At 37.4% G+C, this 25,905-nt stretch overlaps 1 protein-coding gene across 2 annotated transcripts in view; it reads right to left on the bottom strand.

The window, feature by feature from the left end:
• The window catches only part of USP24 (ubiquitin specific peptidase 24), a 162,731-nt gene that overhangs the window by 74,621 nt on the left and 62,205 nt on the right, over positions 1 to 25,905 (bottom strand). The window contains exons 10-31 of one of the 2 annotated variants that reach the window (XM_040231060.1): positions 25,396 to 25,510; positions 25,051 to 25,154; positions 24,409 to 24,516; positions 24,130 to 24,225; positions 23,881 to 24,042; positions 23,636 to 23,683; positions 21,700 to 21,759; positions 18,371 to 18,478; positions 17,547 to 17,696; positions 16,781 to 16,912; positions 12,791 to 12,902; positions 11,450 to 11,526; positions 10,347 to 10,487; positions 10,130 to 10,183; positions 8,731 to 8,846; positions 6,817 to 6,883; positions 6,585 to 6,695; positions 5,808 to 5,906; positions 5,538 to 5,711; positions 2,572 to 2,657; positions 2,307 to 2,400; positions 1,119 to 1,274 (exon numbers count right to left, since the gene is read on the bottom strand). In XM_040231060.1, coding sequence (XP_040086994.1) covers positions 1,119 to 1,274; positions 2,307 to 2,400; positions 2,572 to 2,657; positions 5,538 to 5,711; positions 5,808 to 5,906; positions 6,585 to 6,695; positions 6,817 to 6,883; positions 8,731 to 8,846; positions 10,130 to 10,183; positions 10,347 to 10,487; positions 11,450 to 11,526; positions 12,791 to 12,902; positions 16,781 to 16,912; positions 17,547 to 17,696; positions 18,371 to 18,478; positions 21,700 to 21,759; positions 23,636 to 23,683; positions 23,881 to 24,042; positions 24,130 to 24,225; positions 24,409 to 24,516; positions 25,051 to 25,154; positions 25,396 to 25,510 — 2,370 coding nt within the window. The remainder of the gene's footprint in view (positions 1 to 1,118; positions 1,275 to 2,306; positions 2,401 to 2,571; positions 2,658 to 5,537; positions 5,712 to 5,807; positions 5,907 to 6,584; positions 6,696 to 6,816; positions 6,884 to 8,730; positions 8,847 to 10,129; positions 10,184 to 10,346; positions 10,488 to 11,449; positions 11,527 to 12,790; positions 12,903 to 16,780; positions 16,913 to 17,546; positions 17,697 to 18,370; positions 18,479 to 21,699; positions 21,760 to 23,635; positions 23,684 to 23,880; positions 24,043 to 24,129; positions 24,226 to 24,408; positions 24,517 to 25,050; positions 25,155 to 25,395; positions 25,511 to 25,905) is intronic. The other variant, XM_040231059.1, reaches the window with a different exon arrangement.

Raw genomic sequence — 25,905 nt, 5'->3', positions numbered from 1 at the left:
TTTAAATGTTCACAAGAAATGAGGTCATACTTTATTTTTAAAATACATGCTAAATATTTTTTCCTTTTGGACCCAACAAACATTTTCACAAGAACAATTATTTTAAGGCAACTATGAAACATTATCACAGCTCCACCATATAAACATATAAATAATGAGTTAAGCACAAAAATGAGCGAATATGACTTTATATTCCAAATTAGACTGTTAGATGAAATAAAACATTGAAAACATGCCTGAGTAGGTACCTTCTTGCCAATTATGACCTTTGTTGTGATTCAAAACCTACTGAAGATAAATGGTAATTTGATAATTAAGGGTGCTCAGGCACTGATCTGGATTCCTTAATAAACAACTAACTAAATAGAACAATTTAAGGTAAAACAAAATCATTCAGGGCTTTATATTCCCAAGAACTTTATGTGCCCTGAAGGTCTGGCCCATCACCTTCTAAGAGCAGGGCAGTTTCCACCTCCAGCAGTGCTTTGCTACGGTTCTGATTCCAGGACTCGGCCTATCCAGCCTCTCCTACCTCTTACTCATAAGAACCTGGAGCAATTATCACATCTTTTCAACTCTGTGGTAGTTAAAACTACCACAATGATTTGTAGACAGTAAATAATTAGTAAAGTTTACTGAACTGAATCTACTAAAGCTACTGTTAGGAAGGAGGGCAATAAAAATATTCTTTTGCTCTTTAATAAAATAGCTTTCTAAAAAAACCCTAAAATAATAATGTTAAATGTGTTTCCTGAGAAACTACTTATAAAGCTTCATTAATGGTGACAAATTGCAACAGCTTTTTTAAAAAGTTAGGATGCATTTAGTAACAAGGCTGAGGATTAATAACATGTTATAAACACTTGCAAAACTTCCAGAGGAAGTTAATTACACATTTTTATACATTAGGCTTCCTAATTATTTATTTACATGCTATTTTACAAGTATAACAATGTACACAGGTATAAGTTGGGGGAAAAAAAGAGCATTTTCAAAGTCCAAAACAATAAAACACTTCAATTTATAGTCTATTTACTTATTTCTGACATCTGAAAGCATGAATTTTCAGACCAAAATGAATCTGTTAAAATTAAATTTAAAAAAATGAGCTTTCTTACTTCTAAGTTATAGAGCACTCTGAAGGTGGACATTCCTGGAGCGAAAGATCGAAACAGACTTTCTAAAATTGAACTGGCGCTTGGCTGATGCTGCTGCTTAGAAGACAGGGATGGAGACTTTGAAGACTGAGAACTTGTTTCAGACAGCAATGTTTTCTAAGGTTAAAATAATGAAAAAGGACACAGATGAAGGAGAAACATTATCACTATATATTGTAATATTATTTTCCACTTTAATATACTCAAATCATCGACATTTTCTAAAAAATTAACCTGAAGGCCACACCACTCTTCAGTTACTAATGAAGCACTGAACTCCATCACACAGACCGTGAGTGGTCCACAGCATTCCATTCTACAGGAGCGCCTCTGGGATTGTATTCTAAGCAACACTAGCGAGGCCATCCTAATTTATTTCCAGGTTTTTAAAATCTGTACTACTGAACTCTGATAATTAAATTATAAGATTGCAGAGTAGTAGTTTTGAGAATTTGGGGGGGGTTAGTTCTAGTAATATAGTTTACAATTACATTAGTTCTCTTATCCCTCAAATTAATAAATAATGTATATGTGATAAGGTTCTGACCTGATCTAAATAATAATCACTGAAATACAAAATTCATAGCTTAGTTTTAACAACTTTGTTCTAAATGAATTTATTCTGAAAATACAATTAAACAATATTATAAATAAAACATTTTTAGTATAAACTCTTAAGGAACAAGATTCTAAAAATTAAACAAAAGGAACTTTAAATACCAACTGTGAAAAAATTAAGTGATAACTCATTTATGCCAGCAACTCAAACATATGCAACAGCCACATTCAGAGGGGCATCATGACAGAAGAAAAACATCACAGTTGAATGAGAATGAGAGTCTGACCCTAGATGAGACACTTCATTACTCTGGGTTTAGGTTTCCTCATATAAAACATGAAGGCGCAGAAGTAGATGACATTAAAGGTTCTTCCAGTTCTAAAGTTTGATGTTATTATTGGCTATAGATAATTTAAAAGTCATCATGAAGTTCAGATTTCCATTTAAAGCAGAAGTATTTTTCTAAAGAAAAAAATCTGTTATGGGAAAGATGGTATCATATGACCTTTATGTGATGCTATGCTGCATTTTTACTGAATCATGATATAAAATTTCCATGCCTGTTAAATAACTATCCAAGATACTCATACCTTTCTTCCTAAAGAATCAAGTTGATCAAGGGCTTCCTGAATGGCTGGATCAGTAGGTATCAAGAGCAGAAGCTTTCGTACTCGTAGAGTTATCCTGAAATTTTTCAAATGTGAAATTTTTTTTCTTAAGAGCCACAGTTTCAAATAAAAAACAGTCAAATGTAGCAGGGGATGTGAAGTGATATACATATTAAGAGAACATTTATTTGGTTCCCTAACTTTAATAGCTTGCTCTCTTGCAAGCTTCACAAACGTTTCTATTTACCTTGGCTCCTCCAGATTGGCCAGCTGGTAAAGCATGTCGAATACATTACACACAAGTGCCATCACCACACCAGGGAGGGATTTCTCCTGAGGGAAAAAGCAAAACAGAGATACAAACTCACAAAAGAATTTTCTCCTTTTCTAATCAAAGGTACAAACAATAAAATGCCTGGTTCTTAAAGACTGGCTACTGCAAAACTTGGGGCTTCCCTGGTGGCACAGTGGTAAAGAATCTGCCTGCAATGCAGGAGATGCAAATTCAACCCCTGGGTTGGAAGATCCTCCAAATTCAACCCCTGGGTTGGAGAAGGGAATGGCTAACCACTCCAGTATTCTTGCCTGGAGAATACCATGGACAGAGGAGCCTGGTGGCCTACAGTCCGTAAGGCTGCAAAGGACTGGACATGACTGAGTGACTTTCACTTTGACTACTCTGTCTTAATACTGCTGAGTAGGATTTCATTCTTAAATTCTTACTACATGAAGAATATGCCTGGAACGCAGGAGACTGTGGTTTAATTCCTGGGTCAGGAAGATCTGCTGGAGAAGGAATAGGCTACCCATTCCAGAATTCTCGGGCTTCCGTTGTGGCTCAGCTGGTAAAGAACCCGCCTGCAATGTGGGAGACCTGGGTTCGATCCCTGGGTTGGGGAGATCCCCTGGAGAAAGGAAAGGCTACCCACTCCAGTATTCTGGCCTAGAGAACTCCATGGACTGGGTAGTCCATGGGGTTGCCAAGAGTTGGACATGACTGAGTGACTCTCACTTTCACATCTAAGTATAGTTAGTTTTTAAGAAACATCACAATATTAACATTAGCCCTGCAGGTTTCAGTGGTATCGATAGCAATACTACGCTCTCTAAGTTTTAAAGAGACAGCCACACAAGGATCTTACATAAGTTATTAAATGAAAGAGCTGTATATAATAACCCTCTCCATTACTTAAATACTTTTACTTCACATGAGTTCTGGTTATTATCTTACTTTGTAGACTGTAAACATATAAAGAGCAGAATGTCTTTTGTCAGTTTTGTACCCCTGGTGCCGAGCTCAGTTCCTGGCACAGAGATGGTACAAAAAACCTTGAATGATTCATAAAATCATTCAACAAATACTGACTACCTATTATGTTTCACTATTGTTTTAGGTGCTGGAAATACAGTAGTGAGGAAAACATTCAGAGGTCTGCTCTCACAGAGCTTACATTTCACTGGGGAGAGAAACAGGGACATTAAACAAGATGAATATTTTATATAGTATGTTAGATGGAAATAGAGCAGGGAGGGGAAATGAGCCGTGCAGGAGTAGGAACAGGCTGAAAGTTTAGATGGGATCACCAAGAAGGCTCACCAAGAAGGCTACATTTGAGTGAGAGCAGGAGGAAGTGAGAAAGAACCTGGTGTCTCAGCAAAGAAAATGCCTGGGTATTGGGGAAGAACAAGTGCACAGGCCCTACTATGCTTGAGGACCGACATCGAGGCCACTGCAGCTGAACGGTGAGAGGGAGGGTGGGTCCTGGGGGAAGACCTCAGGGGAGAACACGAAGTGAGGTGGGAGGTGCTGAAGCCTCTGAACTGAGGAGTGGCATAATCTGACTGGTCTGTAAAAAGATCATGGGATGCTGGGTGCTATACACCGGAGAGACTGAACTGGAATAAGGGCAGAAGCCCTGGGACCAGATGCAGCACACTGTTACCCTCAGGTGGTGGGTGGGGCGTGACGGCTGCCTGGGTCTGTGTGGAAGCTGTGGAGGCAGAGGAGAGGAGCTGGCTTCTAGATGTAGAGGTATTTTAAAGGTAGAGTCAAGGATTTGGTGATGCATAGAGGTATGAGGGAAAGAAGGGACCTCAAGATTCAGGCATGAATCCCTAGAAGAATGAAATAGGCATTATCTGAAACAGGACAAGACTGTGGGATGAAGAGGTCTGGGGTAGGAGGAGGTGGTGGGAAAGCGGGCAGCAGCTCAGCTTCAAAAGTTAGAATGGAGTGTCATCACACATTTAGAGACGGTAAAGAATCCGCCTGCAGTGTAGGAGACTCGAGTTCGATCCCTGGGTTGGGAAGATCCCCTTGAGAAGGGAATGGTAACCCACTCCAGTATCCTTGCCTGAAAAATCCCATGGACAGAGGAGCCTGGTGGGCTACAGTCCATGGGGTCACAAAGAGTCGGACTAGACAGAGTGACCAACACAACAACCTACACTTCAAGCTAAAGATAAAAGTTGGGGTGTTATCAATGTATATATAATATATAGAATTCTGAAACTGGATGAGATTCCTAAGTAAGATTCCTAAATAAGTGTAGACAGAGGAGAGGTCAAAGGACTGAGCCAGGGAACTTCTCTGCATACAGATCAGGAAGATAAAGCAGCAGCAGCAGAGGAGCCCAAAGAGGAAGACCTAGAGAGGGATGGAGAGCCTGGTGGGTTCTGGGAGACAAGTGGAGAAAGTATTTCAAGGGTAAATGATCACAAGGAACAAGTCTGCTGAGATGTCAAGAAGATGAGGATTAAGAGGTGGACAAAACACGTGGAGTCTCTCTTCAAGAGGAGTCAAGAGAGGATGGTAAAGAGAGTTCAGACTCTTTCAGGAAGCTTTGCTGATTTGAAAAGGAGAGAACTGAGGGAAACTGAAGCTGAAGTTTGGGTGAAAAGACGGCAGAAATAACACAGCACATTTGACTGTTAATGGTAATGACCCAGTAGAGGACAATCAATGAAGAGAGATGTAACAGAGCAGCAGCAAGCAGGGGCCAGGCAGAATCACTCAGACTCACAAGAGTCTGGTTCAGAAGACTGATAAAGTACATAGTCTTCTCCCAACTAAATCCCGAAATTTCTGTGATACAGTTCCGAAGAGTCAGGACTTAGGAGGAAAGGACATAATCATCCAAACCTGTATGGGCTGAAGGCAAAACTTCATGATATTAAGTTCTTGTTTTACACTTGAAGATTATCACTGGATACCTGTTCCATGGCATATGATGAACTGAACACCCCGCTGCTGCTGCTGCTGGAGCTGGTTGAGGAATCTGCGGAGCTCCCAGATGGTGTTCCACTGCCAGAAGTCTTCACTGTGAGGATTTGTTCATCAGAGAAGCCCAGCTGGTGGAGTAGCTTTTGATCTTTATTCACTGTCAGCTGCAGAAAGTGGTTTCTTAATTATTACTGAGAAGGAAAAGAGAGGAGAATATTGACAACAGACTAAAGTGACACAAAATGTGTATTTACACCTACCAGACTGTCATTTGTAAATATCTGTATACTGTCCACTGGAGAGCACAACTGCTTGGCTATCTTCCACCGGACACTCCCTATAGTTTCATTACTGTGAGCCTGTAAAATGAAGTGAAATAATATTGTAATTCGCTCATCAATTAATTTAAACAGCTACTAGTGAGCACCTTATATGTACTGGGTACTGCTGCAGAAGCTAGGAACATAGCAGAGAACCCAAAGACAAGAACCCTTGCCCTCATGAGGCTTCCCCTCTGCAGTAATTAAACATTCTATTCCATACGTCACTCCCCATCATGCATGTAATCAAATTTCAAATCCTTCCACTGCAGAGCCTTCCATTCTTCCCCTTCTCACCGTGCTCTAGTCACACCAGCCACTTTCCTTGCCATTGAATAAACCAAACAGACTCCCACCTTAGGACCTTTGTACCTGCTGCTCCCTTGGTATGGAGAGCTCCTCCCCAGAGACAACTTGCTCTGTCAATTCATTCAAGTCTCCATTCAAATGTGACCACCTCAGAGACCTTCCCTGTCCATTCTAAACTATGTCATGTGGTATTCTTCTTATATCTTTATAACACTCATTATCATTTGATATCATGTACTTACTTATGTATCTGCTTATACCCTATCAACTTCCTTTCACTTCTGATCTTTATTCTAAATCTGTTTACTAAACAGCTTTTAAAATAGTCATTCTTGCTGCTATCTTAATCAATGATGTTCATACGAAAATAAAAAGACAATATGGCTTCAGAACTTAATGGAAACCTACCTCTACAGTGAAGGTATCTTTGGTAGACTCATAAGTAACGTTAAGAGTTAAAAGATGTCCATGGAATGAGGCACCATGAGGTAGAATAGTTCGGGGAACAGAGTAAAAATCCTTGAAAAAGACACAGCAAGTCAAACAAACAGGACAGTGCCACAGTTAAATGTCACAAAAAAACACTCTAACAGACTAATTATAGCATGATAAAGTTGTTTTACAAAGAAGAGAGGCTTACCTCTATAGTGATCACGTAACGCTCTGCCAGAAGCAGTAATCGTTCAATTATTACAAGTTTAGTGGATCTATGAATTAAAAAAACTTTTTTGAACATACTTGAATTGCTAACATGAGCTCAATTTCAGTCTCTTTAACCAAAACCACAATCACATTTAGCACTCACTTAAATCTGCAAACTAAACTTCCCTTTTACTCAAGGGGGAGATGGTTCAAGCGGGTCACAGCTGTCACACACAGATGGAATAACAGTGGAGAAGCTGGCCCTGCCCCACATTTCCTTTCCTGTCCTTTTTTTTTTTTTTTAAACAGTTGTCCCGCAAATAGAAGGCCTGCGCTTCTTCTGGGTCTGCAGACTTATTTATCAATTCACCAAGAATGAACAATCAGTGAGTTTGAATCTCATAATCTTACAACTAAAATATGTCATATAATTCTGTAAACACACAGAACTGACAAAGTTCTGAACTGCCTGAAATTTAGAAGACAAATGTAAACCATTTAGTTTGCCACAAATGAGAATTACTGTTTAATTAGCTCAAGAATGAGGCAGAAGAAAAAGGACCCCCCCCTCAAAAATGTTCATCTGGTTTATGTGACTATCCTGTATAGTTAAAACATATAACAGAATATGGTATCCCAAAGATTTTCAAAATAGTTAAGAAATCAACACACATCAAGAGATATAATCATGTTTAGAACAGAAAACACATAGCAAGGAAGTGTGGACCTCTCAGACTCTAAAAATGAGACCTGAGGTCTCTTTAGGTCAGACTTAAGGAATCTCACATATCATCTGAAATAAGAGGACGCCAATATTCAGCGGCTTATACAGTGACAGCTCCACACTTTATTAAACACGACATGTGTTAGCACTGACAGATGAAAATCCAAGTGCCCTCAAACACTTGATATTCCAGAAAGTCTAAATAGTTCATATAGGTCTATTTCTAAATCTCAGGCATGCTGATTAGCAGTACTGGAAATTTCACTTTAAAAAGAGTTGGTTAGCACAGGGAATTATACTCAATATCTTGTAATAAACTATAATGGAAAACAATACAGAAAAAAGTATATAAATATAACTGAATCACTTTGCTATAAAGTGCTTTAAAGGCTTTAAAAAGAAAAGGAACATCCCCAACTGTAAATAAAGAGAAAGAAATACACACATAAAGTGATTCCAGAAGTAGAGACTCTATCAGCACCAACCACTGGAGGGCAGCAGAAGGAGACACAGAGGGAGCTCTTTTGAGCACCTGAGCATCACTGATTTGGGGCTGCTCACCACTAATGAAAGACTTATTAAAATCCCACAGAAGTAGTTTAGCTGCTTCAATTTAATTTTGCAAATATCCATCTATTCTCCTTACTATACCAAAGAAGTACAGAAATGTTTAACTCAAATTTCACTGACAACATCTGAAAACAATACAGCAATGTGATTTAGAGATGTCAATTCAAACTTTTAACACAATTATTTGAAAAATAAGTTTAAGTACATACATTTTAACTATGATTATATCATAATGTACAATATTAATCATCATATGCCACTTCATTTTGCTTACACTGTTGGTGTCATGATTTGTCTATTCAGAAAGTTATGTCTAAATAAATATTTCAAATCTGAAAAAAATTATTCTTCATACAAAGAATATATCTTGGTTCAATCATAAAGAGTAGGCTACTCATATTACACAGAGCTAAAGTAAAATGAATCAAATGATAAAATATATGACAGGGAATACATAATTTTCAAGGATATGACTATTTGAAAAATACATGAACTAAAATGAGGAAATGAACAATTAACTGAGAGCTCTCCAAGGAGGAAAAAAAGATTCCGATCTTATTTTTCAGCTGACCTACCTGCGTGTGTTGGGTACTTGCTGTAACTTCTGTAAGCGCTTACCTGTAGGGAGACTGGACTGATGTGGCTACCGTCGGCATGGCAGTCGCTGTCAGCATTTTTGTTGCTCTAGTCACAGCGTGTGTCAGAGTGGGGCCACCAAGTGCTGAACTGGCTGCCTACGTAACAAGAAAGTATTCTACATCAGGGTTTCTCAGCATCAGCTCTGCTGACATTTTGGGCTGGAAGGTGTTTTGTCATGGAAGACAGTCTTGGACTTTGTAGGATGTTTAGTGGCATTGCTGACTTGTACTCACCACCCACTGGCCACCAGGTACCCGGCAGGACCCATCTAGTGACAATCAGAAAGTATCTAGACACTGCCAAATGTCCCCTGGGAGGTCAAATAATCTCCAATTGAGAACGACTGTTCAACATGTGCTATTTCTTACACAGTATCTTATCTAGGGTGCCTGAATACTTTAAGTGTTTCTATTATCATGTATTTGGATGAAAGTCACAACCTGGGAACTCCTGTACAGATTCATCGCCAGCACATATTCATTACTAGAAAATTTAACTTTTTACCATTGGAGGGTAGTAGCATTTTATGCTTTTGGAACACTCTTTATTAGGTATTAAACTTCAACAAGCACAAATTAAGAATGAAAAGATGAATGCTTAATACTCTAACCATTATGCTAGAAATAAGGCACTGGAAATAAACATGAGATAGTATTACGTCACAGGCTACTAATGGACAAAGACAACCAGTGCCACCTACTACTGAATGTGTTGCTGGGCTTTTAACAGCATTTATGATATAAATGAAATGACACATGAGGAATGATGGGAAAAGAAGCAAGTGTGTATATAAAACTTCTGGACCAAAAAAGGAGAAAAAGAATCTATTAAAATGTAGAATGTACATGGCATTAATATTGTACATTATGATATAATCATAGTTTAGATTTATGTACTTAAATTTATTTTTCAAACTGTGTTAAAAGTTTGAATTGACATCTCTAAATCACATTGCTGTATTGAGTGTTTTCAGATGTTGTCAGTGAAATTTGAGTTAAACATTTTCTGTACTTCTTTGGTATAGTAAGGAGAATAGATGGATATTTACAAAATTAAACTGAAGCAGCTAAACTACTAGAATACAGTTTTATACCCCAAAGGAGGTGGGGAGTGAGGTGCGTCATGGTAGGTGAAACAGGGAAGGGAGATGGTGGAGGGAGAAGGAATGATTTCCCATAAAGTTACATTTATTTCTATATTGTGGGCATCAAGGTAAATGCCTGTTCCCTATGCCAATACGATATTGCTGGCAAATTCTTCCAACGGGATCCAGCCAGAAATATTAGAACTATACATGATCTCAAAATACAAAATTATAAATGGAAGAAAACTCAAAGCATTTATTTCAAAAAAAGGTTAAATAAAATTTGCTACTCACTTCTAATCTTGTGTAGCAATCAGCAATGAATTTCTTATGTAATGATACAGAATCCTAAAAGTTAAGAGGTAAATGGAAATTAATGAGTCTACCATTTAGTTGTAATCATTATTAAGGATAAAATGTCAAAATAAAGAAGCTCAACTTTCAGGCACACCAACTTATCAATTAAACATACATTACTTTTTGTGTATGAGCACCTTTTCTCCTTACTTACCTTCTTTAACCTAGGATTTAGATTAATGTAACTGTAGTTTATAATTAACTGAATAGCCTCATTAGCAATTTCTTCATCAGGTGATTCCATGGCTATTTTCCAAATGAAATCCATTCCTATCAATTCCAGTTTTTCTACATACTGTTCAAAAGAAAAAAAATTATAGCACATCAAGGTCACAAAAATACAATTATTTTCTGCTACACTGTAACTCCATACCTCTTACAGTTCACTAAGAATTAAGGCTACAAAAACCAAGCTACACTCGAGAACATTAGTATATAAAATAACAGTTTTATATAATAATTTTTTAAAACAAAAAATAGCCAACAACAGAAACACTGGGCAACTTTCACGAAATTGGGACAGATAAAGAGATTTTTCTCCGGATGTTATCCTAAACTGAAGTCGCAGCTCTACCCAGATGGGGCACTGGTGCACACATGCAGGGGTAACATGGGCGGCCCCTGCAGGAGCTTTTCTTCAAAGGAAAGGGAGTCAAGCCACAGGTGGTTACTAATCCTCAGGGCATAGCTCAGTTACAAATGGCAAAATCGAGGGCTTACAAGATCTCGTAAAACTTCTAGGAAGTTAGGCAACGAATGAAACAGATCTGGAAAAAGAGTTATTTTTCGCCTTTTTAAAGCTACTCACGTAAATATAAATGTAAGCTGTATACATTCTCATTTTCCTGCTTTGTCTGTTCTTAAAAAATTTCCCCCAAATCCTTGCCGCTGAGACCCCAGAACTGAAGATTTTGGTACATTCTCAGGTACCTGTGAACTGTTGCATGGATCTGAGAGGTTAGAAGCTGGGCTAGAACTATCCCTACTCTGCGTTCACCCAGCCACAGGAGGCCACTGGCTCTCTCAGATCAGCAAAAAGCAAAGAGGAATCTGAGAAGTCACCTGAATGGGAAGGGGAATGCCCTCAGTCTGAGGAGCTCTCTGAATGATGCAGGAGACTGCAGTCAAAGGGGAGCCCATTCTTTTTAAAAAACCTCATGTCTTCTCTCAATTAGAATATTTTCTTTTTTTGTGTGCTGAATATCAAGTTTTACTAGATTATCCAAATTATCCAGATTTGAAAACAACGCTACTTACCAACTGAGCTCCTTGTCTTTTCAATCGATGATCACACAGATTCACATTTTCAAAAAAAGTCTTAAATAAGTTAAAACCTGAAATTATAGAATGTCAGATAAATTCATGTACTCTTGGTACCACAAATAATCAATGAAAAGATGAAGTATATCAAGAGCTAAAACGATAAAACTTTCAGAACAAAACAGGCACAAATCTTCAAGACAGTCAATTAGGCAACCCTTAAAACTCAAAACTAAAAGGGCAAATAACCTCATTTAAAGATGAGAAAGATTTTAACAGACATCTTTTCAAAGGGGATATGTAAGTGACCAAAGAGCCCATGAATATCCTTAGTCATCAGGGAAATGCATATTAAAAGCCATGAGATTCCATCCCAAAACCACTAGGATGGCTAAAATAAAAATGACAGTTTATAATTATTAGAGAAGATGTGGAGAAATCCAAACCTCCTATACTGCTGGTGGGATTATAACATGGTATAGCCACTTTGCAAAAAAGACTAGCAATTCCTCAAATGTTAATTATATCATATAGAAATTTCACTCCTAGGTAGATAAAAACTTGTACACGGACATTTACAGTAGCATTACTGACAATAACCAAAAGTGGTAACAACCCAGATGCCTATCCACTGATCAATGGATAAACACAATGTGTTATATCCATTCAATGAAGTGTTATCCAGTCATATGGAATGAAGTTTTGACGTGCAAAAACCTGGGTGAACCTTGACCACATTATGTCTCAGCGTGATCAAGAAGCCAAATACAACAGGTGACATACTGCAAGATTTTACTGATATAGAATGTCCAGATCAGAATAACTCACAAAGACAACAAGCAGATGCGCGACTGTGGAAAGGGGAGAACGGAGCATGACTACTACCTAGTTTCCTTCCGGGGTGATGAAAATATCCTGAGATGAAAAATGGTGAAGGCTGAACAACATTGTGAACATACAAAAAACACTTCGTGCACACTTTAAAAAAATGAATTTTATGGCATGCAAAATTCATATCAATAAGAAAAATTTCAATTAAAATAAACAACTGAAAAGAGGATTTTTATACTTGGACCAATTTTTACCTTAAATGAATCCTTTTTATACTAAGTAATTTCATGAAAACAGTTTGATAGTTATTAGGCTGTGTAATTTAAAAATACCATTCATGTAAAAAGAAATTCATTTGTTTATATAAACATGTTTATATAGATGTTTCTTTATGTGCATAAGGCCAAGTCCAGAAGCTTATACCAAACTGTGAAGCTGTTTCCCACAGTGGGCTGAAAAGAATGAAATTTAAAGAACTGAAAAAACAATTTTAATGTTTTTCCTTACCATTCATAGTGATTTCATATGACTCCAATTTAAGAATTTTCTCCTTGAAGAGTTGCTGCTGAACATCACTCTCAAGATCATGTTGCCCTTTTGTAAACCATTCAAAACACATCTGTGAATCAAGACAAATATCACCCTGTAACTAAAACCCACTTAAGGCAAATACATAATCCAAACGAGGAAAGCAAAGACAAATGATTTTTAATTCTTCAGAAATTTATAACGCCTTCAGTTCATTCAGTTCAGTTCAGCTGCTCAGTCGTGTCCGACTCTTTGCGACCCCATGAATCGCAGCACGCCAGGCCTCCCTGTCCATCACCATCTCCCAGAGTTCACTCAGACTCAAGTCCATCAAGTCAGTGATGCCATCCAGCCATCTCATCCTCTGTCGTCCCCTTCTCCTCTTGCCCCCAATCCCTCCCAGCGTCACAGTCTTTTCCAATGAGTCAACTCTATGCATGGGGTGGTCAAAGTACTGGAGTTTCAGCTTTGTTATCATTCCTTCCAAAGAAATCCCAGGGCTGATCTCCTTCAGAATGGACTGGTTGGATCTCCTTGCAGTCCAAGGGACTCTCAAGAGTCTTCTCCAACACCACAGTTCAAAAGCATCAATTCTTTGGCGCTCAGCTTTCTTCACAGTCCAACTCTCACATCCATACATGACCACAGGAAAAACCATAGCCTTTACTAGACGGACCTTTGTTGGCAAAGTAATATCTCTGCTTTTCAATATGCTATCTAGGTTGGTCATAACCTTTCTTCCAAGGAGTAAGTGTCTTTTAATTTCATGGCTGCGGTCACCATCTGCAGTGATTTTGGAGCCCCAAAAAATAAAGTCTGACACTGTTCCACTGTTTCCCCATCTATTTCCCATGAAGTGATGGGACCAGATGCCACGATCTTCGTTTTCTGAATATTGAGCTTTAAGCCAACTTTTTCACTCTCCACTTTCATCAAGAGGCTTTTTAGTTCCTCTTCACTTTTTGCCTTAAGGATGGTGTCATCTGCATATCTGAGGTGATTGATATTTCTTCTGGCAATCTTGATTCCAGCTTGTGCTTCTTCCAGGCCAGCGTTTCTCCTAATGTACTCTGCATATAAGTTAAATACGCAGGGTGATAATATACAGCCTTGACGTATTCCTTTTCCTATTTGGAACCAGTCTGTTGTTCCATGTCCAGTTCTAATTGTTGCTTCCTGACCTGCATATAGGTTTCTCAAGAGGCAGGTCAGGCGGTCTGGAATTCCCATCTCTTTCAGAATCTTTCACAGTTTATTGTGAAAGTCAAACGCTTTGGCATAGTGAATAAAGCAGAAATAGATGTTGTTCTGGAACTTTCTTGCTTTTTCGATGACCCAGTGGATGTTGGCAATCTGATCTCTGGTTCCTCTGCCTTTTCTAAAACCAGCTTGAACATCTGGAAGTTCACGGTTCACGTATTGCTGAAGTCTGGCTTGGAGAATTTTGAGCATTACTTTTCTAGCATGTGAGATGAGTGCAATTGTGTGGTAGTATGAGCATTCTTTGGCACTGCCTTTCTTTGGGATTGGAATGAAAACTGACCTTTTCCAGTCCTGTGGCCACTGCTGAGTTTTTCAACTTTGCTGGCATGTTGAGTGCAGCACTTTCACAGCATCATCTTTCAGCATTTGAAACAGCTCAACTGGAATTCCATCACCTCCACTAGCTTTGTTCGTCATGATGCTTTCTAAGGCCCACTTGACCTCACATTCCAGGATGTCTGGCTCTAGGTGAGTGATCACACCATCGTGATTATCTGGGTCGTGAAGATCTTTTTTGTACAGTTCTTCCGTGTATTCCTGCCACCTCTTAATATCTTCTGCTTCTGTTAGGTCCAGACCATTTCTGTCCTTTATTGAGCCCATCTTTGCATGACATGTTCCCTTGGTATCTCTAATTTTCTTGAAGAGATCTCTAGTCTTTCCCATTCTGTGGTTCTCCTCTATTTATTTGCATTGATTGCTGAGGAAGGCTTTCTTATCTCTTCTTCCTATTCTCTGGAACTCTGCATTCAGATGCTTATATCTTTCCTTTTCTCCTTTGCTTTTTGCTTCTCTTCTTTTCACAGCTATTTGTAAGGCCTCCCCAGACAGCCATTTTGCCTTTTTGCATTTCTTTTCCATGGCGATGGTCTTGATCCCTATCTCCTGTACAATGTCACAAAAACCTCATTCCATAGTTTATCAGGCACTCTATCTATCAGATCTAGGCCCTTAAATCTATTTCTCACTTCTACTGTATAATCATAAGGGATTTGATTTAGGTCATACCTGAATGGTCTAGTGGTTTTCCCTACTTTCTTCAATTTAAATCTGGATTTGGCAATAAGGAGTTCATGATCTGAGCCACAGTTGGCCCCTGGCCTTGTTTTTGTTGACTGTATAGAGCTTCTCCATCTTTGGCTGCAAAGAATATAATCGATCTGATTTTGGTGTTGACCATCTGGTGATGTCCATGTGTAGAGTCTTCTCTTGTGTTGTTGGAAGAGGGTGTTTGCTATGACCAGTGTGTTCTCTTTGCAAAACTCTATTAGCCTTTGCCCTGCTTCATTCCCTATTCCAAGGCCAAATTTGCCTGTAACCCCATATGTTTCTTGACTTCCTACTTTTGCATTCCAGTCCCCTATAATGAAAAGGACATCTTTTTGGGGTGTTAGTTCTAAAAGGTCTTGTAGGTCTTCATAAAACTTCAACTTCAGTTTCTTCAGTGTTACTGGTTGGGGCATAGGCTTGGATTACTGTGATACTGAATGGTTTGCCTTGGAAATGAACAGAAATCATTCTGTCGTTTTTGAGATTGCATCCAAGTACTGCATTTCAGACTCTTTTGTTGACCATGATGGCTACTCCATTTCTTCTGAGGGATTCCCGCCCACAGTAGTAGATATAATGGTCATCTGAGTTAAATTCACCCATTCCAGTCCATTTTAGTTCATTGATTCCTAGAATGTCGATGTTCACTCTTGCCATCTCTTGTTTGACCACTTCCAATTTGCCTTGATTCATGGACCTGACATTCCAGGTTCCTATGCAATATTGCTCTTTACAGCATCGGACCTTGCTTCTATCACCAGTCACATCCACAACTGGGTATTGTTTTTGCTTTGGCTCCATCCCTTCATTCTTTCTGGAGTTATTTCTCCACTGATCTCCAGTAGCATATTGGGTACCTACTGACCTGGGGAGTTCCTCTTTTAGTATCCTATCATTTTGCCTTTTCATACTGTATAATGCCTTAGTACCACTCAAAACTAAAATGATTGGAACTCTGGAACTAAATGAAGCAGTTAGTTACAGCAATCTTTCTTCTAGATAATGAAAATACATACTCATACTCTCCACTGAATCATTACATTTCAGTTTTTCCACGACATTTACTAATAAGCTTTATGCTGTGTTAGGCACTGTCACATACTCGATCCTTTCAATAACTCTATGATGTAGTTAACGTTATTCTGCAAAATGAGAGAAGGAAATAGCGATTCACTGTTAGGAAACACTGAAGCAAGGCAGTGCTCCTGGTTTAATCCACTTTCAGCTGTGCAACTGTAGCTCTAAAGATTTGTCTAGACAGCAATTCTTTCTTTAGGGTTTCTGGGATACAACATCATTACAGGAACTCAAAGTTTCTGCTGGTTAACTTAAAATTAGTTTCATGGGAGGGAAAAAAAAAAAAACTAAAGAATACACTAAGTTCGCTATACTCACTTAGCTGAATTTGGTTTTATGTAGAATGGTTATCAAAATTACCAAAGATCTCATATGCTTGTGTATATCACATATATATAAAATATCTTTTCAACACTCTCAGCTCCTAGCTTATTATAAATGTATGCTTAGTAAACTGAAAAGTGTTTAGAATTGAAGATATGCGACATGCACAAAAATGTGAGATACACACAATAAAGCAAAATACTATTTATTAAGTCACACTTTTGTCTCACTTCATCCATAATGCCGTCTTCTTACCTCTCTATCTAATTCACAAACATCCTGGCCAGTCACAAGACACTCCCAGATTTCCTTGGCACGATTCCAACCCAAATACAGAGTAGCTTCTTGCAAGAAAAATGCCAGGAATTTAAGATGGGCCTCTAAATACTGGAAAAAGAAATAATGTTAATTAGTCAACTCCAGGCATTCATACTTAAAAGCAAAAAAAAACCACAACAACTGAAATTAAAAAGTAGTTTTACCTTTAAGTAAAAAGTAGTTTACCTAATGCTTTCTCTTGTAATTTAGGGTAAAGTAAATGTGAGAAATCCGTTTATGAGGTGACAATACAATGTAGAAGAAACTACCTGTCTATTACAAACTCAGGTGACTTTAGATGCCAAGCAATCTCAGAGTAAAACACCAGAACACAACTGATGAGTGAAGATATTTTTCTATTTTTTGGAAAACAATATTACTGACAGCTTTGAGAAACAAAAAGCAATGAGCCACAAAACTGACAATTATATTTTTGATCAAAGACAAAAGATATTTATTTTTAATACCATATCATATGCAGTTATGTTAGGTGATTTACTGAAAGATATACCCACAAATATCAATTTTCTAACCTTTTACTTCCAGGTGGTTTTATTAAAGATTAAAAACTGTTCCATCATGACAAAGACACCTCATGCTTCCTCTTTAGAGTTCCTTCCAATAAATATTACTTTTATAGTTCAAACGCAAAAAGGTCAAATGGATGCTGTAAGTCATGAAACAACAGCACAATGCCAGGTACCTCCCGGTAGGTATATCGGCCATCCACTAGTGTTGAACCAGTTAAGCCTCCAGGTCCAGCTACGGCTGCTGCAAGCCGATGACAAGCTATCAAGCTTCCTGTTACCAGTTTTACGATTTCAAAATTTTTCTTCAAGTCTTGAATAATGCTCTTGGTGAAAACAAACAAAAAAAAGGTATGAGAATGTGCAGCTACTTTGTCAATTTAATACAAGCTTCTATATGAGCATATAGTTGAGGAACAGCAAACATAAAAATTTTTCACTCACATTTCCTACATAAAAGTAAATGAAAACAATCTGATATGTACATTTACTTGGGAATTACTACAGAATTAACAAACTTCCCTGGTAAATTTCTGGTTCTAAAGGAATTTTTTGTTTTATTATTTTTTTAAAAAAATAAGTCTTTCAAAAGCACTATCTCACTTCTTGAATACTTTTCCAGATCTTTCTTCCGAAGTCTCTTACATTGAGGAGCCTCTAGTTCCTTAATCGAACTGATGTTTTTTCACAATATAAAACAAGTCTCGCGAATCTTTTCAAATTCCTACAACACTATTCTAACTTTTAAAAATTGGCTTACTTCAGTAAATTAAAGAAATAAAAAATAAATGAGTTAGGGATATAGCAAAAGAAAAGCTTCACAGAAATGAAAGCAGAATGATGCTTAAATTCAAGATTATTAAATAATATAAATGAATTATATTAATAACCATAAAACTGTAAAACAGTCACTATAAAACTTAGCAGTCTTTTGATGTTTAGTCATTACAAAAGGTTATGCAAGTAACTGCATAATAATAAAATACAGCAATCCTCTTACCTTGTCTTGCTTCTGGTAGGTTTGTTTTATGAACGAGCGGGTGATTTCATGTAGCTGACGCAAAGCTGGTACCACCCATACAAACTGGGGATTGTTAATCTGAGACGACTAGAGTTAAAAAGAAGTTACATTAATTTAGAAATAAATGGCAGATTAAATTTATTAGCTATAAAAAAGTGCCAAGTCAATTAGGTTTTACTGTTATACATTCTATTATTTTTCTCTTCACATTGATCATTTATAGTTTATCTCCATGCACTCATAATTCAGTCTCCAACTTCTTATTCTGCATGCAATCCTAAAGCCAAGAACTGCAAACAGGAGTGGGTATGAAGTGACAGTAAATGTACAGGGGTACATCAGCAAAAAACAGACAACAAGGAATTAGCAACTTCAGAGGATAGATTCTAAGTAGCACAGGCTGCTAGGATATGTTGACATAATAAAATAAATCAATGGCACAAGCTTAACTTGGATAATACAGACGTGGCTGATAAGTAAAATGGTATAAAAATATGATTTTCTACAATGATATGATCAAGATACCAATGATATGATCAAGACACTAACAGTGGTCTAAGTATTAAAGAAAATATCCATGATCTGCTTGTATTTCCTAGTTAAAACAATTTTAGAAGAGAGAATTCTGGTTTTATTATTACAGCCACTTTATAGTTTATATTTTTCAAAACACTTTAAAATATGTTATTTCTGAAACTGGTGCATGACAATCCAGATCTTCACATACATATCTGAAAAGTCTGATGTTCATGCACTACTCTTTAAAAAAAGAACTGCTTTTTAATAAATGACATCTTTCAAACTATGAGATTTCATTATAAAATCTCTAAGAATGTCATATTAACTATTAATCAACTGATCAAGTAGCTCTCTGAAAACTGAATAATAGTTAGCATTTACTTTAAAAACTTTATTTTTTTAAAAAAGCCTTCTTGCTTCTTCAAGTCTTTCTATAAGATAAAGATGCCTATAGGACAGAAAAATACTTTTGATGTCATTTGCAAAAAACGGTTGTACTACTAAATACGTAAATGTGAGACAGCTATTGCCAAAATAATATTGGCTTTCCTAGAGATTAGCCAATCAATCAGCAAATACCGTATTTCCTGGATTCTAAGATAAAAATTTTATAAAATTTAACATTTCTGATAGTGATACTTCTTAACAATTATATAAAAGAAATTTTCTGGCCATTAGGCATAGGAGTAAATTTAGATACGGCTATCCTTATGTGGGATGTGCAAACCTGGCTGTTAAAAAGGTATCTGTTCATCTACCCATCATTTCTGTTCTTACATGGCATAGTTAGCACCGAACAAGGATGGGTTTTTAATTTAAATGTAGATCACTGATTTGTTTCTTGAATGCTATCAAAGGATTACACTATGATGTGGTACTGATTAGCCCATCATGTCTATCAATTCAATTAAAAGCAAAGAAAACTGCCAGTGGTCTTAAGACTAAAGCATTTTCCAAAGCCAGGAGAATTTGGTGTGACAGGCCCATACTCTGTGAAGGGTTACATCATTTGGCATTAAACGTCTCTCTGTCCCAAGTTACAGCTTAATTCAAGAGGAACTATTTAACTTGTCATATATACAACTTAATGAAGGAAAAAAGCAGCTTGAGTTTTACAAAAAAGACAAGGGCACAAAACTCCATATTTCTCAATGTGCCTCAAAATTCTATACTCTTAAAGATTTCAAAGAAGTCCAAAGCACTACACTGGATAATGGAAAGCAGCATGCTACAGTGAGGCTGTACACACTGGATTAACCCTGTGATGCGTGGTGCAATCACTGGCATCTTAGAATCAGAGAAATAAGGTATACATTAAAGGGAAACTACTTGCAAGACTAGCTAGGATATTTCTGCTAAGACACAGAAGTTGCAAAATGACAGAAACTAAAATTCTGAGGCTTAAGTCTAAACTGATATCTTCTGAAAGGATTATAAACATTGGGATATAAACCTTTTAGTAAATAATCAGGTATATTAGAAAGTATCATTATGAGTCAATTATGGTTAGATTATTTTTTTGACACTGAAAATTATCCTTGGGAATCTGAAAGGTATTTCTGACATAGCCTTTCTAGAGTTCAGCAAACAAGACAGATGTTATTTATTCCATCATATCTATGCTATGACATTACGCTGCTAAGCTTTAAGAAAATTTTTAAATTACTCTTTTCCATTTACAAAAGGGACATTTACAAAAGGAGAATATGGTGAACAATTAAAACAAAAATATTTGATAATGTCTGATAACGAAGCTGAGGTTTCATAAGTAGCAGTTAATGGTATATCCAAATTAAGACTGAATGTTAGCTGAAGCTGTAGAGGTCAACTAGTTTAGCCTGCAAACCTGTGCCTAAACTCTCCTTATTCATTTTTGTTAAAGAGTTGTCTTCTGGTGTTTCCAGTGATGAGGAACTCAGGAGACAGCGCATTCTGTGTCAGATTGTCTTCTTAGACAATTCAGTGATCTATGATACTGAAACATGCCTTTACCATAACTGCTTATGAGACATAAAAACTAACCTGAATCAAACGTCTCTAACAATCCTAAAAGTATCTAAAAGAAAGCTTTCATATTCTTTCTTGAGTTCTCACTTCTCAAAGCTGAATATCCCAATTCTTTATCTGCCTTGTTTTTCCAGACTTAGCCATTTATCTAGAACCAAAGTAAAAATTTTTACAAGGTGGACACTTTTTAAAAAGTATTTTCTCCTGTGCTAATCAATCACATCATTGTGAGACTGTACTGAGGACACCTTGCTATTTTTGCTTTCAGTTATGTATTTTGTCAAGTGGGGGTCATTCAGGTATGTGTAAATGATTTTAGTGTCTTCACAGGTGAAGCAGAGGAAGTAAGAGGAAGGGAACCAACATTTACTGAAAGGCTGGCTGGGCACTGTGCTAAGAGGACTTCATATAATGACTTAAGGATAGGCAAACACCACTGATCAAGTAAAAATGATTTTTTTTGTTGTTTAGTAATATTTTTTGGATGCGTACATTTAAACTTTTTAATTTTAAAGTAAAAAAGAATGAAATAAGAGGGAAAGGGTTGGGGGCAGACAGTGGAAGGTATAAAGGAAGCAAAGGAAAAGAGGACCAAGGAAGCCAAGGGTATCCTGGCAGAATCTACAGAAATAAAGTTAAGAAATAAAGGTCAGAATTTCTGAACACAACAATGGAACTTGGGAATTTTAAGAGTGTCAAAAGCAGAGGGAAAGGGAATCAGTTGGAGGAGTAGAGGTAGCTGGGGGTGGGAGGGGAGTAAGAGGTGGGTGATCTTGTCTTACCCTTTGCTTAGTTTCTGTGTAGCCTGGCAGGGAGACATAATTCCCAGTCAGCCCACCTTGCTGCCTGGCAGGAAAGGGCATAGCATAGAAAAACACCTTTAGTGGCAGTATATAACTCACCCCCCTGCCTGGAGTCATGTCGGGGGCTTTGATCTTCCCACTGCCCCCCTTCAGCCACGGGTACTTTAAGAAGTATTGCAAAAGCACTCAGTCAATGGAGAAGTGTTACGTAAATGCAAGTTTTTATTATTTGCAATGAAGGAATGGTACATCAGAATTTCCTTACTGGGAGCAGTGGGATATAAAAAATGAAGAATATTTCTTTCAAGACTAACAAAATGACTCCGAAATTCTCCCTGTTACTTTTTGAGTTCTGTTGTAAAACATCAGACATGAGTGAAGTGACTGCAAAGAGAAGCAATAAAGATGCAGCGATGCTACTGGCTAGAAAGGCTAAAGTAATGCTCAGCTGTAACAAGGAAGGAACAGGGGTCAGGAAGGATTTTCTGGTTTCACAAGTCATTTCCCTGGAGGGAAGAAAAAGTCCCTTCAGCTTTGACCTTCAGACCTATAAAGAAATCTATCTGTTACAGTGAAGAAAAGACCATTTTCTACAGATACCTTTTCTTTCTTACTATTAGTATCAAAAGATTTAAACTGCTTAAATGGCTCTAGATGAGTTTCAATCATAAAGACAGAGGGTGCTGAATTATCTGAATCGCTGAGCTGAGAAAACTGGAAAAATTTACATTGTATCTGAGTAGAAAGAGAGCAATGTTGAATTAAAGGAATAATTTAATCATAACCTGAGGTACCAGCTCCAGTTTATGAATAATTTTAATGTAGAAAATTCATGTGAGCAAATTACAATGTCAGAAATACAACCCACAAAGTTCTTAAATGCCCCCAACTAAACTTTATGACCAAGCATAATTCAGGAGAATAAAAGCCTATGAGTTACCAAGGGTGCTTAACATGAGTCTCTGAATTTACCAGTGTAAATTAGCAGTATTCAAGATCCTTTAAACAAATACTTATGGGGAAAATCAAGAAATACGCTTTACCAACAAAACTGTTAAGCGGTTAGCTATTTACTGAAGTCTTTTCTTAAGTCAACAGTGAAATGAAACCCCTCTTGCTGTGAGGTTTCATGTTTCATCTGAGCAACCTGAGGGCCTGCGTGGAGGAGGAAGACGTGCTCTAATCAGGGCTGCTGAAACCACGGAGGCCGGCTCCAGGGAGTGACCACTGAGGTCAGCCCTCTCCAAGGAGGGCCTTGATGTTTAAGGACTGCAGCGACAGGAGAGCTACAGCCATTGCTGCCCGTTCTGCAGCACCCCTTTACCCAGGAGAGACGTGAAGCCTCCAGCCACCTAGAGGTCAAAGCCCTGGAGGGGAGGGGCTCCCATGCACTCATCCCTACGCATCCCAGCAGCAGGTGCTCACGGAACAATCACTCTTCTGGGGAAGCACTTTAGGACCATGTCTGAACCAAGCATCCAAAAATGACTACATGCCAGCACTGAATGAGCCTCCTTCTCCCCTTCTTTCTCTCTTCTGACTCTTGGGAATTCCTCCATTTCTCTCTTACAGGAGAAAAATGGGCATGATATTTATTAAACTTGTGCATATTTTGGATTTAATTTTAAAAAGAAAAACTAAGTTGAAGGTCTTATAATCTTATGAAAATAATATAGTAAAACTACTCTTTGAATGGGACTCTGGGTTTTTTTCCCTTTGTGAGTCAATAATTCCCCAAGCTTTAAATAATAAAGCACAGGTCATAAGAAAATATTCAAACAGCAGTCTGTATCTGAATACTACTTGAAAAAACACGATAATAATTTACTATTATCTTAAAATTATAACTCAATTTATTAAATAGAATTATTAAATTAGTATACCTTTTACTTATACCTCATCTGCAAATTCTTACCTTGAATCCATCCTTCTTGTTTTTATCCAGACCTGACCATTCTCCAGGCTGAAAATTAATTTTAAGAGAAATGTAAGTGACTTGGTAAAAGCAGTACCTATAATTTCCCAATTTTGGACTCAGATTAAAGAGCTTCCATGCAGGACATTTAGCTTAATTTAAACAACAGGGGAGGAAAATTATTTGGTTCTAATTACTCAATACTACTACTCTGACAACAAAACTGGACCAAGAGTAAAACCAACCCTTTTAATATCTTCTATGCATTTAATTATGTAGCTCCTCTTGATTGCTTCTTTCACTGCGTACGCATCACTAAGGATTGTCAGATGCTCCTCCAGAGCTTGCTGAATAAGGCTACTGGGCAGCGTGGGGAGATGAGCCAGTTCCCAGAGCACATCCAACACCTACAGTAAACCACATGTGATGAGCCAGCCCATATGCAAATAAAGCTGTTTTAAGCGCTTAGAGCTAGAAAAATTTGATTCTCCTGCCTTTCCAGAAGTGGTCTCAAAGCGAGCTTCCCGGCCTATTCGTCCAATAAGGCTCAATAGCTTCTGTCTCACTCTATCGCTCTCAGTCTCCCAGCTCTGTAGAATGAAAAAGACAAGACATAAGAATTGCTCCCCAGTCCGTTTTGATCACACTGGCAAAATATGCAGAAACTTTAAACTTGGGCTAAAAAAGTTTAAGAAGAGTATGGTTAAATACTGCTAATCTAGAGGACGGAGACCTCATTTTAGAGAAATTCAAAAGCACATTTGAGCACATACCTTCTGAATAAGAACAAACAAATGATTAAGCTGATCTGAATTAAACTTGACAGCTGCTGCAGCAATAATAGTATGAATGTTCTCAATCACAGTAGATGATTGTCCCGACTAGAAAAGAAGACATTGGGGAAAAAGTTAAGTCTTGGAACCTGGAAAAACACAAGTCTTTCCCCAGAGATATACAGAAGCAAAAGTAAAACAGTAACAAAAATAAATTGATTCTAGACTATCAGCATACACTTGCATGATAAAACGTAAGACTACATGAAGCAACCATTATTAGTGGTTATCAGTTGGCCTTATTTTAATTTCCTGAAGCATTAAATCTCTAAAAAGAAAAAAAGTTGAGAATCAAGTTCTTAATCTGACATATTCATATTAAGAGGAGAACAAAATATTTTCAACTGGCTTAAAAACAATTTATACTGATTAAGTTTACAAGAAACACATACTAATCTTTCACATTTTATAAATGATCTTGAGGGCTTCAGTTGAGAGTATTATGTACCTCATTTTAAAATCTGTTCATAGATATTCTGAGTTCAATTAACACTTATTTATCCATGGACAGTAAGTCACCATCCTTCTCCCTCTCTGATGAAAAATGTCAGAAAAGGGCAAAAGCAATTCTGATCAACTTACCTGTATCTTCCAAATTTTAGTGAGCTCATCTAATGACAGTTTACTGCCCAAGAGTTCAATTATTCCCTTTATACGATCACAGTATTGTGCTTGGTCTATGTTGCCTAAGAGAAGAAACACCAGAGAGGCAGACAGATATAATGAACACCGACTTTCTAAACATGATTCTATTAATTCAAAGCAACAGGAACTTGCTATAAGATTATTTAAAGGCTAGTATAAAATAAAGATGACAATAGAAAAATAAATAAAGGCTAATATAGTCAAAGCAACAATTTCATACATTTTTAACACAAAAGTATATTATTTATGAGTTAGGTAATTTTTTAAAGCAAGTTAACTTACCTTCCAATGCGATTGACAGAACTGAGTTTTCAACTAGCCAATCTAACAATCTGTCTGTATCTATAGCATTCTTCACAGATTTGGATAAAGTGCTATCTTCTATGAGTTTGGTTACCTAAAAAGACAGGATTATTGTGATTTTTAATCTAATGCAAATATTCATAATCAAAATCTTCACATATATCCTGTGACTTTTACAGTATTACAATGTAGTCTGATAATTAGCCTAAATGTATCAAAGGCCAGTTATTAGAAGTTAATAGACTACCTATTTTTAATGTCTTTAAAAAGAACACAGAGCTCACATTCCCTGGGCCACTGCTGACTGGCTCAGGGAAGCACATCTGACCCAACCTTCAATCTGAGCATGTCTCCAAATTCTAGACTTGGGACCCGAGAGAAAGCATCAGTCCTTCCCTGGTCATGAGAACTATCCATGGCCATGTCTACCTTATGAAGACGCCACTCTGCATGGAGAGAGAGAACAAAGAAAAGCAGAGATAAGACCTG

The sequence above is a fragment of the Oryx dammah genome, unplaced genomic scaffold (assembly GCF_014754425.2).
Source record: "Oryx dammah isolate SB20612 unplaced genomic scaffold, SCBI_Odam_1.1 HiC_scaffold_28, whole genome shotgun sequence".
Classification (NCBI taxonomy): Eukaryota; Metazoa; Chordata; class Mammalia; order Artiodactyla; family Bovidae; genus Oryx; species Oryx dammah.
The sequence above is the reverse complement of the archived record's forward strand: the minus strand, read 5'-3'. Positions and strand labels throughout refer to the sequence as shown.